General features: G+C 37.8%; 1 protein-coding gene across 1 annotated transcript; it reads right to left on the bottom strand.

Annotated features, from left to right (window-relative positions):
• Nucleotides 1-13,472: 13,472 nt before the first annotated feature.
• Nucleotides 13,473-13,892, bottom strand: LOC149151314 (uncharacterized). The gene has a single exon (XM_089443121.1). The coding sequence runs from the start codon at nt 13,890-13,892 to the stop codon at nt 13,473-13,475; it is 420 nt and encodes a 139-aa protein (XP_089299247.1).
• Nucleotides 13,893-16,891: the final 2,999 nt, after the last annotated feature.

The raw sequence follows: 16,891 nt of genomic DNA, 5'->3' as shown, positions 1-16,891 counted from the left end.
CTTATTGTAGTATGATTTAGTTTGCTTTCCTGCAAGTTAGAGATTGAATTACTTATGTCATTTTCAAGAGTTAAAATATGAATGAGTAGTTAAATCTTAGTTTCCTTTTATGCAATTTAATTTCCTGCAATTTAGATATCATATTACTCAGCTTGTTTATGATTACTTCCTATAGACAGATTGAGTTGAAAGGTGAAGGGTCAGAACGGGGGTTGAAGTAGTGTGATTTAGTTGCTTTGCTTTCAGTTTTTGAGTTGCTTTAAGTTCAGTTTTTACTTTCTTTTTCATACAGCAGTAAGGATACTGGGCCATTGTCACTAGTTCACTGTTTTGGTACATTTACTTCCTTTTGAGAATTGATTTCATTACAGTCAGTTTGGAGCTTTCTTTTTGAAACTTTTAAGTTTGGAAAATCACTGTAGAAATCACCATTACCATCCATACTTAACTTTCAATCTCGCCATCACACACTAGGGAATCCATAGAAGATAAACCCAAAAACAAACTAAAAAAAAACTCAAAAACGACAAAAGACTAAGAAAATGGTTATCTTGTACATATAGTACACCTCACTTCATCAGTTTACGAATCCCGGATTGACATTTTAATTAGCAATTTAGAACACACTAAATTGACCAAACATTTTGGCGCCGTTGCCGAGGAAGTGAAACTAGGTAGCCAATTTCTTAAAAAAATATATAATAAAAAATTTCAAGAAAGGAAAATTGATAACCTCTCAAAGTATGCTCTCCTCTTGCACTTAGCGTGACCTGGAGGATCAGAAAAGAGAAAGTTATTGGTTTAATAGTTTCTTGAGTATGCTCTCTTCTTGCACCTAGAGTGACCTGGAAGATCAGAAAGAGAATTATTAGCATGACTTGAAGAAAAATAAAAATGACATGCATAGAGCAAGAGATTCTAGGGGAAGGTTTTTAGCTAGAGCTAAGAGTTCGATTTTCACAACTCCATCTACTTCAAGGAATAGACAAGAGACACCTCCATCATCTCCAACCCACACTCCTAGCCCTAGGATTCCTGGAATTCAAGAGGCAGTAGTTGAGTTAGGAGACTCTTCCACACCATCCATCGAATCTGAATTAGGAAAAGATCCTTTCTTTCCTTCTACAAGGAGACACATTGTAATTGAAGAAGTAGAATCACCTGAGGAAGAAGAGGGAGAAATTCCTCCTCGTTCGCCATTAGTAGAGGAACCAGAGGACTCTGAAATCTCTGAGGAAGCTATCATGACAGAGGAGGTAGTTAACGGATTTGGTAGAGGTAGAGGTAGAGGAGGGGGAGGAGGAAATAATGGAGGAGGTAGAGGTAACAATGGGGGAAATAGGGATGGAGATAACTCATTCGGATTTCCTATAATTGATGAGGATTCTCGAGCAACAATGAAAAATATTTCACCATTTGTCCTCCCAAACTTTCATGGGTTAAGAAATGAGGATCCTAAAACATTTCTATTTGAGTTTGAGGTCGTGTGTCGAAATTATGATTATTTGGAAGACTCTCAAAAACTCAAACTGTTTCCTTCAACATTGAAAGGAGCTACTTTGAAATGGTTCATGGGATTACTCACTCAAACCATTAGGACTTGGAATGATATGAAACAAACATTTTTGGATAGATACCTGGACTATTGTATGCCCACCAATCACAAAGATGAAGTGTTCAAAATGGTGCAAAGAGAAGATGAAAACTTGGAGGATTTACTTGAAAGATTCCAATACAACCTGAAAAGAGAAAAAATGAGTAACTTAGATGAGGAAACCCTGAAATCCCTTCTATTAAAAGCCATTAGAGATGAATGGATAGATATTTTGAACATGATGGGCAAAGGAGACATATCTCAACTTCCACTTCATGATATAGTAGAGTTGTTTGTCCATCTCTCAAGAGGAAAATCTAAAACTGGAAAAGGGCCTAGAGATCCTTCTCTCATCAGAGCAAACAAATCTGCAACTGGATCAGTAAGTAGGGCTGAGATTGGCAATATGCTTGATGAATTCAAAACTGATATCTTAGGGAGTCTAAGTGAACAACTAGACACTCTTAAGATCCACAATAAGAAGAAATCAGAAGCTGAAGCTTTGCCCATCTTTTTCCCAAAATGTAGAAAGAAACATGCTCTCAGGGAATGTCCCTTGGATGCAAAAGTTGTAGAAACATGTACGATTTGTTCAGAGAATCATGAGACCAAGGATTGTCCTTCAATTCCTGGGCTCAAAGCTGTCTTCCAAGAAGATCCAAATACAATTGAGTCTCTCTGTTTTGTTGCAAGGAGACCTTGGCAGGGGCAACAAAATCAAGGGTTTAACAACTCTATGAACTTTCAAACCCCACCAAATTGGAATCCTTGGCAACAACTTTGGTCCCAACCTCAAAATCCTTTTCAATCATGGGTACAAGGCATGCAAAATCCTTATGGGAGATTTGCTCAATTTTATCAATATCCTCCATCTTTTCAAAACCAACAAGCTCCACAACTTCCAAATCAAAATCCACAACTATCATTGCCATTTCAACAACAACAACAACAACCTTCTCAACAGAACCCAAATTCTCAACTCTTGCTTCCATTCCAACAGAAGTCAAATCAACTTCCTTCCCAGCCATTGCCAAACCCCAATAATAAAAACCCTCAAAATGCTTACATGGTAGAAGGTCAACAATTTCCTACCTATATGATTGTTCCTCTCAATGATGTACAACTCAGATCTGGTAGAGTTTTAGATAAACCTTCTATAGATGCCCAAAAGTAAAGCATTTCTGAGGAAGATTCTCTTGAAGCCAATAAAGGTTCTGAAGCATCTCTTCAAAACCCAAGCACTCAGAAAGAAAAAGAAAAAGAGCTAACCCCCACAACTCCTATAGTTGAACAACCTGCATCTTCGTCCACACCTCCTTTTACTAAAAGATTACAAATTGATAAAGGGTTGGAAAAACAAATCTTGTTGCCTGACTATGATTTTCTAGATGAATTGAAGAATGTCTGTATCAAGATTCCCTTGTTACAAGCCATTAGAGAGATTCCTATTCTAGCAAAAACAATAAAGGAGTTGAGTCTTAAAAGACCAGGAAGGAAACCTAGAGATACAAGAAGAATCCACCTGGTAGGAAAAATTGCATATATCATGATGGGAAAAATTACTATGCAGAAGTATGTAGATCCCGGTAGTTCAATTGTCAAAACACATATCAATGGGGTAGAAATTCCAAATACTTTGATTGATTTAGGGGATGCTATCAACATTATGAGTAGACAGACTATGGAACAGCTGAAACTTCCTAATCTTCTTTTTACATCTACTTTACTGCAACTTGCAGATCGATCAATTATCAAACCAGATGGTGTATTAGAAGACATTTCGATCTCCTTAGACTCTTGGGAATATCCAGTAGATTTCATGATTTTAACTCCCAAGAGTAATTTAGGAGGACACCCTCTCATCTTAGGAAGACCTTGGCTAGCCACAGCTGATGCTTTCATCAGTTGTAGGTCTGGGGATATGTATATTTCTGATGGTAATTCGACAAAGAAATTCAATCTGTATCCTCCAGTAAAAGCAATTACAGAAATAGGAGATAATGAGTGGGTTGATGATGAGGATACTATACAACCTGTCTTTACCATTTCTGAAGTTAGTGAAGATAGTCAAATTCTGAACACACTAGAAAACTTTGAAACATCTTCAGAATATGACCACACACAATTTCAGTTAGATTCTGACATTGAGTATCTATCATCTAGAAAAATGTCTCTTTTCTTTATGGAAGAGTTTGGTAGTTCCGCCATTGAGATCTTTCCAGGTAAAACATTGAATATCAACAAAAAGTTGGAAAAATCACAACAGGAAGAACTAACCAAAATCTTGCAAAACCATTCTACTGCATTTGCATGGGAATATACTGATATGAAAGGTATTGACCCTAAGACTTGTATTCATCACATCTACATTGAGGAAAATAGTAGACCAATCAGACAACCTCAGAGAAGGATGAATCCAAACCTTAGGGAGATAGTGAAAGAATAGCTCCAAAAACTACTTAATGTAAACTTCATTTATCCAATTTTAGATAGCCGATGGGTTTCTCCTTTGGTTATAGTACCTAAAAAGAATGGTAAATGGAGGGTATGCATTGATTACAGGGAATTGAACAAAGCAACTTTGAAGGATCATTTTCCTTTACCCTTTATCGATCAGGTATTAGATACTTTAGCAGACAAAAAGTATTTTTCATTTTTGGATGGTTTTAGTGACTATAATCAGATTTAGGTAGCACCTGAAGATCAGGACAAGACCACATTTACCTGTCCATGGGGAGCTTTTGCTTACCGAGTAATTCCTTTTGGATTATGTAATGCACCCACAACATTTCAAAGGGTAGTACTAGGAATCTTTTCTGATCTAATCCATGATTGTGTAGAGGTTTATATGGATGATTTTACAGTTTATGGTAATTCGTTTGAAGAGGCATTAGAGAATTTGGAAAAATTCCTTATAAGATGTAAAGAAACAAACCTATCATTGAGTCATGAAAAATGCTTTATGATGTTTACTGAAGGGATTGTTTTAGGACATCATATTTCAGGGGATGGAATAAAGTTGATAGATCAAAAGTTGAAGTCATCTCCAAGTTGCCTATTCCAAATTGTCAAAAAGATGTTAGAAGTTTTCTTGGATTTACTGGATACTATAGAAGATTTATTGAAAACTTCACCAAAATAGCATCTCCACTCTTCAAATTACTTACAAAAGACTGTGAATTCAAATGGGATCCTGATTGTCAATCTGCATTTGAAACTTTGAAAACAAGAATATCTGAAGCACCCATTTTGAGAGGGCCAAATTGGAAACTTCCTTTCCATATTTCCGCAGATGCTTCAGATATAGCTCTAGGAGCTGTGTTGGGACAAAAGGATTTAGTTCCTTATGCCATTTACCACACCAGTAAAAAATTGACTCCCACCGAGTTAAACTATACTGTGACTGAAAAAGAGTTCTTAGCTGTTGTTCATGCAATCAATAAGTTTAGACACTATATAACAGGCTATGAAACTTTTGTCCATACTGACCATTCTGCAATTAGATATCTCATGAATAAACCTGTTACTAATGGCAGAGTTACAAGATGGCTCTTACTTTTACAAGAATTCAATATTACTGTGTTGGATAGACCAGGGAAACAAAATACAGTAGCTGATTTCGTGTCTAGAATCCAAAATACTGATGAAGATTCTCCTGTAGAGGATAAGTTTCCAGATGAGTATTTATTTGCAATAACTGCTAAGACTCCTTGGTATGCAGATATTGCTAACTATTTGGTTACAGGAAAGCTACCTCCACATTTATTTCCTGGTGAAAAAAGAAGAATTATTCAAGAGAGTTCAAGTTATTCATGGATTTCTAATGAATTGTTTAAAACAGGGCTAGATTCTGTGATCAGAAGATGTGTTCGGGAAGATGAAATGCCTGACATCCTCAAGGCATGTCATGATGAACCATGCGGTGGACACTTTGCTGACAAAAGGACGGCCTATAAAATCCTTTCTTTAGGATATTATTGGCCTTCCCTTTTCAAAGATGCAAAACAATATGTCAGAAGGTGTGACAGCTGCCAAAGAGTTGGGAGACCGACTCTTTCAAATAAAATGCCATTACAACCACAGGTACTCATCGAACCCTTTGAAAAATGGGCTTTAGATTTCATTGGACCTATTAATCCACCATCTAAACAGAAAAAGTATATATTGGTATGCACTGATTATGTCACTAAATGGGTAGAAGCCAAAGCATTGCCTTCTGCCACTGAAAATTCAGTTGTTCAATTTCTTTTTGAGGATATTTTTACTCGTTTTGGTGTCCCAAGAGAAATTGTGACAGATCAGGGAAGTCAATTTACATCTAACTTGATGGAGAAGCTGATGGAAGAATACAAAATCAAGCACAGAAAATCTACTCCTTACCATCCGCAAGCAAATGGCCAAGTGGAGTCTACAAACAAAGTTCTTGAGAGCATCATCACCAAAGCTATTCATCTACACAGAAAATATTGGGCAGAAAGGCTTCTTGAAGCCTTATGGGCCTACAGAACTACATGGAGGAATACAACAGGACATTCTCCCTATGAACTTGTTTATGGGAAAGAAGTCCTGCTCCCCATTGAGTTTCAAGTCAAGACTTTCAAGATGGCAGTCCAGTTGGGGATGAATCTATCAGAAGCCCAAAAGCACAGAATGGAGCAGCTGAACGAGCTAGATGAGATCAGACAAGAAGCAATTTTAAAGACTGATCTATTTCAACATCAAAGAACTAAGTGGCATGACAGATACATCAAAGAGAGAAAGTTTCAAGAGGGAGATTGGGCATTACTGTTTGATTCCAAGTTCAAAGACGTTAAAGGTAAATTTCAGACCCATTGGCTTGGGCCATATGAAATTGACAAAGTCTTTAACAATGGAGCGGTAAGAATCAAGACCATTGATGAATTTCAGATTTCTCTTATTGTGAATGGCCATCGATTGAAAATTTATCATAAGCCACTCTCAAAAGAAGAAATTGTCAAGATGTTCCAAGAGAATTCTGCAATAAGGCTGGTGGAGAAGAATCCTTCTTCCCCACCGGCCGAGCCTTTGATTCTTTCAGTTAAAAAATAATAATAATAATTTGTATAAGCCAGAAAACTAATCATAGATTGGCAGTCTTATATAGAAAATATAGAGTGAAAATCAAGGACACTTGACACACTATATTTTCCAAAAAAAAAAAAAAAATCTCCTCTCCTTCTCTTTCCATCTTCACTCCACTTCATTTTCCATTCCACTCCATCTCCATCTCATTCACATTTTCTCTTCACTTCACTCCGCTTCATTTTCATTCCATTCCACTCATTTCATTTTCATTTCATCAATAAAAGTTCCTTTCAGGACTATTTTCACTCAGTTAGTTCTTTTCTAACCATATTTGCTCAGCTAAGTGGGTGCTGTCCCAGTTTCCGCAGCTGGAAGCAGATTCCACAGCCAGAAACAGTTTCCGCAGCCAGAAACAGTTTCCGCAGCCAGAAACGATTTCCGCAGCTACCACCACTCTGTTTTTCAAATTCACAGTCAAAGTGTTAGTACAAAAATCATGAAAATGCAGGTGTAAGTGAGCAAATGCCATGAAGACATGGAGCATCTCCAAGACATCAAGAAAGAACAGTTGGTTAAAAGCTATGGGCAAGAAATGACAAAGTTTCCAAAGGTATGAGCAAAATTTGTTATCAAATAGCAATTAAAGTCGTGATTATGCATAGTTATCAAACCATGAAAAGTTCTACTATGTGCAATGATTTGATATGATAGCTCCATTACCCACTCCTATCCCACGATATTACTCCATACACCATGCATTCATTTCTTAATGGTCTCATGATGGGTTTTCGAGTCTAAACTCAAGTTGACTGCACTTTCATTTGCCACCTGCGCTCATAAGATGTGACCAATCCCTTTACGGCTCTTCTCCACCGTATTTTCCGCAGCCATCTATCAAAACGTGTGATCTCTCGTATGCAGCCGTTAATTCAAAAAAAAAAGATCTCGCCTCCACTACCGTTCACTTACCATTTCATTTAAGACCTTCCTTTTCATACACACGCATTTTAATTTGGGAACTCATTCACTACTGCTTGTCCTCTGTTCCGCCTATAATCTGAAGCATTCCCGTTACCTGCTATCGATTGCAGCCATTGCCTTTTACCATAAACCCTGCAACCGAGCTACTTCCCTCTGCTAAAATCCTCATACACAATTGCATCCTCAGTTGAAATTTAAAACAGAGAAAGGAATGGGAAAACTACTAAGGGCAAAGCCAGAAGGACCGAAATATCGAGAAGGTTACCCTCAAGCCAAGGATTTACTGAAGAAAGCCAAATGGTTACGGTTCATTCAAAGGTTTAAAGGCTATAACAAAGAAGTAACCAAGGCTTTTGCATGGTCATTCAATGGTCAAAAAGTGGAGATTGGAGATTTGAAGCTCACGGTGACCGAAACAACAGTAGCAGTTGCCACAGGCTTACCTCAGGAAGGTGAGAGATGGTTCAAAAATAAAAGCATGGATGAACAGGCATGGAGAATTATGCTAAGAAACCCAGGTATGGACACCACTGTGTTTACTAAAGGAATTCCTGTTCATGCATTGAAGGAAGAATGGGCTAGTCTGTTGTTAGTTATCCAAAAATTTGTCACTTGTGAAGGACGCTTTGGTTCGATGTACATGTACCATGCTAGACTGTTGATGAATTTCTTAGAGAATCAGACTCTTAATTTGCCTTATTTCTTACTCTTGAGTTTGAAGAAGATGAGCATTACAGTCCAAAAACACATAGGCAATATAGACCCTCATCTATACCATCATGGACTTATAAAAATTCTTATTGAAGACCAACTAAAGAAAAACAAAGATACATGGGAACAATTCTTGATAAGAAACTACTTCCAAGAGCCATCTGAGGCCTCTGAAAGTAGCACACCAAAGACACCAAGAAAAAGTAGGAGAAGAGAAAAGAGCACCACAGTCCAAGACACCCCTACTATAGAAACTCAAGAAATTGGTCAAAAAGAAGAAGAAGACAGAACTAAAGACAAGAAACAGAAGAAAGAAAAAGGCAAAAGGACCATCCAAGAAGTCTACCAATCACCTGAGCAATCCATAGAGGAGGATTATCAACCACTGTCAGAAAGATTAGTACATCTTCAAGCTGCTGCTATAGCAAAGAAAAAGGTAAAAGGAAAACAGAGTATACAAAAAAAGAGTACTAGTCCACAATACTTAAGGAGAAGCACAAGGTTAAGAGGAAAAGGGAGTAAAACACAAATAAAGCGACCCCACTTCATTGACTTGGGTGGAGAGACACCTGAGAAAACTCCAGCTGGCCGTAGTCCACCTCGTCCTCAGCCAAGCATTGAAACCAGTCCTCCACATGATGAAAGCCCTTCTCAGCCAGAGCTAGAGAGTAGTCCTCCTCCTCCACCAGATTTTGAACTCAGTCCAAGAAAGACACCTGAAGTAGACCCCAATCAACAGGAAGTATATGACTACTTGGAATCATTAAAAAAATCAGCTGCAGGTCCAAGTACCACTCTGCCACTAGATGCACAAGTTCAGTCCTTAAAACAGGAGGTATTTGAATTAGAGGTCCTAAACAAGCATATCAAGTAGGAAAATGAAGCACTCAAAGAGTAGAGCAAAGTAGATAAAATTATTCATGATAACATTATGCTCCATTTAGGACTATGGCAAAAGAAAAACAAGAAACTGAAGAAAAAGTGCAAAAAGTTGAGCAGAGCATTGATCAATCTCAAGTTCAGATGTCTAATAAGGAAACCAAGAATGGTGGTAGCACCAAAGAAGAAGAAAAAAGGGCTAGATGTCCTAGTAGAAGCATCAGAACATATGGATTAGAGAGGAGTGACTAAATTTTGGTTGCATGAGGACATGCAACACCTTCACAGTGGGGGTATGTTGAGTCCCAAACCTGCACTTCCCTATATACCCTTTCAGCCTTCTTTTTCCATTTACTTCATCCACCAAGCTGTCAAATCGTTGCATATTAGTCTAAAAAGAGCTTATGAAATGGTTTCCTAACTATGTTTATGACTGTTGTTTGATTTAGATTTTTGTTCAAGCAGCTGCGGAAACTTGTCACTTTCCGCAGCCAGCCCAAGTTTCCGCAACCATTTTGTTAAAGGCTATGCTACAGGTGTCCAATGGAGAAACCGGCCACATGGGTAAGCTGCAAGTGACGTGTACATGGAGTGTGTCCCCTCAGATCAGCCAAATCACTCATAAATGGTCGTGGTCAACGATGGTCAAAGGAAGGGCCAAATGAGGAGTTTTGCGGTGGCACGACTCTGTTTTGCCCACGTGAAGGTTTGTGTGGCACGATCCTTAGTTTCCGGAGGTACTGGCACACCTGGAGAGCAGCCCGTGAACTGAATCGAGCAGCCACCACTCCATGGATTCAACTGTCATGATGACCATCACGCTAGATCTCGGGTCAAGGAGATTTACGTGTCTCTTGGCAGCATAAAATCTAGGAATTAGTTGCAACACCTTTACTTATAAATAACGCATTGATATACGCTGATAGTTAGTTTTTGAAATGTAATTTTGATTGTTGTCATCAGCCCACTGTACTGTGTTTCACTTTGTTTTATTACTGCACTTTAAATACATGAGAAGACAGCTTTCCTGAATCTGATTTGTGACTAAGTGATTGACTGGCCGAGGTTGCAGAGGGCCCCTGTACACCAAAGCTTTGTATAGTTTCTTACTTGCTTTCATTTACTGTTTTTAAATCATTGTTTGTATATATATTGTGTTGTTCTGATGTTCATTGTTGTCCATATTTCCTTTATGTTTTCTTTTATAACTGTTAGCTGATTAGTGCATCTTTTACAGGTTTTGTTGTAGGTAGCCCGGGCAGATTTACATATTTTTTTGATAACTACTTACATGAGATCATCTTGTCCTTTCTGCTGATTTTCATTTCCTGAGTTTAATTCCAGCACTATCATTTTTCAAATTGTGTTTTGCTTATTTACTTTTCTGCTACTTAGACATCATATTACTCATCTGTTTATGATTTCCTTTCTATAGTCAAGTGACTCTATTAGTAAGGAATCAGAATATTACTTATTGTAGTATGATTTAGTTTGCTTTCTTGCAAGTTAGAGATTGAATTACTTATGTCATTTTGAAGAGTTGAAATATGAATGAGTAGTTAAATCTTAGTTTCCTTTTATGCAATTTAATTTCCTGCAATTTAGATATCATATTACTCAGCTTGTTTATGATTACTTCCTATAGACAGATTGAGTTGAAAGGTGAAGGGTCATAACGGGGGTTGAAGTAGTGTGATTTAGTTGCTTTGCTTTCAGTTTTTGAGTTGCTTTAAGTTCAGTTTTTACTTTCTTTTTCATACAGCAGTAAGGATACTGGGCCATTGTCACTAGTTCACTGTTTTGGTACATTTACTTCCTTTTGAGAATTGATTTCATTACAGTCAGTTTGGAGCTTTCTTTTTGAAACTTTTAAGTTTGAAAAATCACTGTAGAAATCACCATTACCATCCATACTTAACTTTCAATCTTGCCATCACACACTAGGGAAACCATAGAAGATAAACCCAAAAACAAACTAAAAAAAACTCAAAAATGACAAAAGACTAAGAAAATGGTTATCTTGTACATATAGTACACCTCACTTCATCAGTTTACGAATCCTGGATTGACATTTTAATTAGCAATTTAGAACACACTAAATTGACCAAACAGTTGTCCATTTGGCCTGTTGGGTGTTTAAGCTAGCCTGGTTGAAGAAATTTGTAAGACTGCTATGATCTGTTAGCAGCAAGAATTTATTCCCCAGTAGGTAAGGATGCCACATTTTAAGTGCATGCACTACTGCTGTTGGTTTGAGGTCATAAGTTGAGTATCAATGTTCAAACTCCTTCAATTTTTGAGATTCATAAGAAATCACCTTTCCTTCTTGTGTCAGCACTCCACTAACACCCTCTTTGCTTGCATCTATGCAGACCATAAAAGTCTTTTTTGGATCTGCCACTTTTAACACTGGTGTGGTGGTGAGCAGATGCTTTAGTTTCTCAAAGATTTTCTAGCAGTCGACTGTCCAATGAAAAGCTTGTCCCTTTTTCTGTAAGGAGGTCATCGGAAAGGCAATCCTGGAAAACCCCTCAATGAATCTATGATAGTATCCAGCTAATCCCAGGAAGGATGTGATATCGGCGACATTCTTTAGGGCTGTCCATTCCATTATTGTTTTGATCTTTTCCGGGTCTACTGCAATTCCATCTGTTGATATAATGTGGCCCAAGTACTGGATTTGATCTTTAAAAAAGTCACACTTGCTGAATTTAGCATACAACTGATTTTTCCTTAATGTTTGCAATACTATTCTCAGGTGTTCTTTATGCTCTTCTTGATTCTTAGAGTATATTAAAATATCATCTATAAAGATTAACACAAATTTATCCAGGTAGGGCTGGAAAATACCATGCATCATGCTCATAAATGTGGTTGGGGCATTTGTGAGGCCAAAAGGCAGCACCACGAACTCGTAATGACCATAGCGAGTACGGAATGTTGTTTTGGAAATATCTTCATCTTTTATTCTTATCTGGTGGTAACCAGATCTTAAATCAATCTTTGAGAATACCTTAGCCCTCTGTACTTGATCGAATAGATCATCGATACGTGGTAAAGGATACTTATTCTTGATGGTTAATTTGTTTAATTATCGATAATCGATGCATAGTCTCAGGGTCCCATCCTTTTTCCGTACGAATAATATAGGGGCTCCCCAAGGGGACACACTGGGATGAATGTACTTTTTATCTAAGAGTTCCTGGAGTTGCATCTTGAGTTCTGTTAACTCAGGTATGCTCATACGATAAGGAGTTCTATATATAGGGGCTGCACCCAGAATTAATTCAATAGTGAAATCAATATTTCGCTTTGGGGGTAAGCCTGGGATAGATTCTGGAAATACATCCACGAATTCTTGAATGACAGGAATATTTTCCAACGAAGTCATCTTATTTTTATTGTTTGAAAATCCCACCTGAACAACATATATTTGGCAACCTTTCCTAATACATTTCCCTAACTGATTAGCTGTAATAGGACATAACTTGGTGCTGGTTTTTATTCCTTGCAGCGCCTCCCTTTAACCTGATTCTAAAATAAAACTTACAGTTTTCTGTTTACAATCCACTGGGGACCAACATTTTTCCAGCCAGTCCATCCCAATTAAAATGTCATAAGAACCTAAAGGAAGTATGTTAAGGTCAACATAAATAGGTTGCCCTGAAATTGTTATAGGACAGTTCTCTGTCTTTGCATTAACCCTTCTTTTTGTCCCAATGGCTAATTGAACCAACCAAGGTTTTGAAAATTTACTGCTTGGTAGTTGACACTTTTCTACCACCTTAGGACTAACATAGCTTAAGCTAGCACCTGGATCAAATAAAACAGAGACAGGTTGCTTAGCAATCATACCTTCACATTCGATCATTGTGGGCTGGAATTCGGCCTGACGATCATCCAAGGCAGTGTTAATTCTAGGTATGCTCCTTGCTACCTCTCCAACTGTAGATGCCTCTTGCATATTCAATAATTGTTCGGTTCTAGCCCGATGCAGAAAATTTTTGTAATAATGGGGTTCTCTGCATCCCCAACATTGTAGTGGCGGTTTGGATTGTTGATCATTGACAAATTTAGTGACTCCCTTTGCTAGTCTGCTCTCCGAATATGCAGGTTTGGGCTGATTCCTGGCTGGGAACTTACTGAAAGTCCTTTGATGTGCATTTCTGTTGTTACCAATTTTTGGATGTCTGTTTGGAATTAAATTCCTACTTTTCTTGCTCAACCCCCCTTTTGGCCCTTCGTTCTTCTGTTTCATTTGCTAATAACAAATGTGAGCTTTCCGCACAACATCATCCATAGTCTTGGGGTAGTCGAATTCCATTTTTTCCTTCATAAATTTTGGTAAACCATTGATAAAGTGCTGAATTTTGGCCTTCTCTTCTTGCATGTAAGGCACATAGCGTAGCAAAGTTGTGAATTTGGCCATGTACTCATCCATGGTTAAGGTTCCCAACCTCAACTCGTGGAATTCCTTCGCTTTTTCATCATAATAACGCTTTGTTAAATACTTGTCCTTGAAATGTTTTTGAAACTCATTCCAAGTAACCTGCTCCTCGTCAATCTTCCTCACTATCTTGATCTCCTCCCACCAGAGGGTCGTTTTTCCCCTTAGTTGATAAACTGCCAACCGTGCTTTCAGTTTGTCAGTGTATTCATAGATTTGAAAGTATTTGCCCATATCAATTAACCAGGCCTCCACTGCCTCTTCAGATTCTCCCTCAAAAAGTGAGGGCTTGATTTTTTTAATTACCCTTGTAGTTCTGATTTTTGTTCAGGCTTTTGCCTTTGGGTTTTATGCTGGTCGGAGACATTGTCTGAGCGTCCATCGTCGTCTTCCTTATGTTTTTCAGCTGATTCAACATGTTCCTCTCCATGTTAGGCAGTAGGGGTCTTCTCCTAATCTTCAGCACTAGGGTCTGGATGATGTTGATTCTGTTGATTGGACAAACTCCTTAGGAATCTCTCTTGTTCTAAACACATCCGTTCATTATATGTCCTTAAATTGGTCATTTTAGGACGTAGTTGTTGCACAATTTCTAGTAGTATTGCATTATCTTATCGGGTTTCTTCACCCAACTGTATCCAAATGTCTGGATTAGCATTCACATAAGTTGTTCTAGGTGACTCAGGTGGTTCGGAGCTCCTTTGCATTCTGACTCTCTTCTTTTTGCTAGTGTGTTCCTTATATATTTATCTGTGTTCACACATAAGTTATTTTAGTTTTCTCCTTGTTCTTTTTTTAACAAGAAAATACAGTTTTTCAATATACATCCATTCCCAAAGGGCCTCAGAATATGAAACTCAGCTCTGATACCATTTGTAACACCTAACCATAATTTTAAAAAAATTACATATAAAAATATATATCATATCTGATAACATACGAACCATAGTCTATGCAACTACGGTGGGAACGACATATATGCAATCATTAAACATATTTATAATAAAGGTCACGGTCAGTACAGAGCTTGGTTTCATTTCACATTTTTTGATGGAATGTAAATGTACATTCAATGTACAGGATCGAAAATCCACCGGGAATCCTCCAGGCTAACAGTGCATATTTATACCATTGGTACCTTACCATATTGGTGCTTGACTTTGGTAACACGTGGCGTGCTGAGATTTAAAGGGTTAATACACTTGTTCGTTCATGCCAGCGAATTTACTCCTCCATTGTTGATCTCGAGCCTTTGATCAGACGGTGGGAAGTTGTTAGGGTTTATACCTCTAACTGAATCCTCGCGCTCGAACTCTGGAAACTTCATTGTCGCCTTTGTTCTTTCGTTTGCTACTACTCTGCAACATGAAACTTTCCACTGGTTCCAGTTTGCATTAATGGTTGAACTGGTGAGGACGGCAGAACCCTCAGAGCAGGTATACCCTACCCTGGAACCCAGTTACTGAGTTTTTTTTTTCATTTCTCAGGTTTCAGTATTGTTTTCGTTTTCAGGGTTTTGGTTCAGCACCTGTAAAAAAAAAAACTTTCTCTGTTACACAGGTATGGCCCAAGAGGCTTTGGTGATGGTGGGAGGATGACAGCATCAAGACTTAATTGAATCAGGTAAGGTTTTTTGGTAAAGATTCTAGGGCACCACTTCCTTTCGATTTTTGGTTTAAGGGATGAGGGCTTTCACCTCTAGTTCTTTTCGCTTAACTCATTTCCAGCGAAGAATTGAGCCTTCGTTTGTTTTTGCAGGCAGACAAAGAAGCAATGTCGAAACTCTGTTCTAGGTAAGACCCAATGCATACAAGATAATCAGTTTTGAATGAATACTGAGCGAGGGTTTCACCTCTACCAACTCACGAGTTTTGTTTGTCCTCCGTTTACAGGTATACAATCTATTTAGGCGGTTTCATTACTCGTTTTGTGGTCATGCAATTCAAAGGAACTTATCGAACCTCGGTTTATCTCTAGGTTGGAGTTGTTCTCTTGTTTATGGTTCTCGGTTGAGTCGTTTTACAGTTTTGGATGGGGTTTCTCCTGCGTAGGCAATCTTATATTATGGATTACTATTATAAATTAACTATCTTAGTCTATTGGTTGGTCAAAAAGCTTAGTCTATCGAGACATTTTCTTCTTTTAAACTGTGAGGTCGGAATAGCTAATATTATGCTCGGTTGTTGCCGATAGTGGTATTAAGAATCTATTCTCCGTTCTTTTGATGCGGAATGAATTGTAATATTTTCTCTGTTAAGATAAAAGACCGGGTATGCCTTCCAAAGGTTATCCCATAAATTTTGACTGTTTCAATGTTATCTATATACATGAAATGTTTTCTAGTTATTCAGGTTTCTTGAATGTCTGATTCATTCTCTTTAACCTTGGTGTATTAGTTTTTTGAACTATGTTTTTACAGAGATACTGCTTCAACTTGATGTAATACTCTTATGATATGATTGTTAATCATCGTTTCAAACTGCTTGTTATTCTACTGTTAAAGGCCTAGAATGAAAGGCATTCTGATGCCATTCGGTGTCTGTAGCGTATTAGCTGTCTGTCAGTCTTTTATTTCTATAATATTCTACTGCATTGTTCTTTTAGACGATAATTGTCAATACTTTCTGTTATTTATATAACGAGCTATATTTACCATTGGTTCTAAGATATGAATGATTGTAATTCAATATACATTAATTATATGGCACTGGAAATTATTTCATTTCCTATTCTGCACTAATAATTGTTTTGTACTTAAATAGCTTATCCGTTCTTCACTGATCTATTAACTAAATTCAGGGCCACCAGTTTGATAATAAGCTCTCTGTTCTACTTAGTTAATTTCCTGTAATTATCATAAAATATCTATAATGCAACCTATAGTTCCTACATTAATAATTAGTTAGTTCTACAGTCAAGTAATTCATATTCACAGGACATTAATAAATTTTCAAAGGTCTACTACCTTACTGTATTTGTTATGCTGTAATAGAACACGTATTCGAAGGTCTCACCTCCCAACCACGAGTCTGGCAATCACGTCCAGACTCTCCCCCGAGCACCTTCTGTCTTACACACTGGCTTTTATCCAGTTACAGTCAGTACAGTGGCCTCAGGACTCCTGTCCAGCCTTAACTTTTGTACTCCTTTGATGACTATGTTCAGCAACCTTCCTATTGGTCCTTTCTTCCAGTTCTAGGATGGTTCTTTTGCCTCTCTTACCCTCTCTATAT

Source organism: Pinus tabuliformis, chromosome 9 (assembly GCF_031772625.1).
Source record: "Pinus tabuliformis cultivar Carrire ecotype Pingquan chromosome 9, CPIR1, whole genome shotgun sequence".
NCBI classification, from domain to species: Eukaryota; Viridiplantae; Streptophyta; class Pinopsida; order Pinales; family Pinaceae; genus Pinus; species Pinus tabuliformis.
Note: the sequence above shows the minus strand (reverse complement) of the source record. Positions and strands in the feature narration are given on the sequence as shown.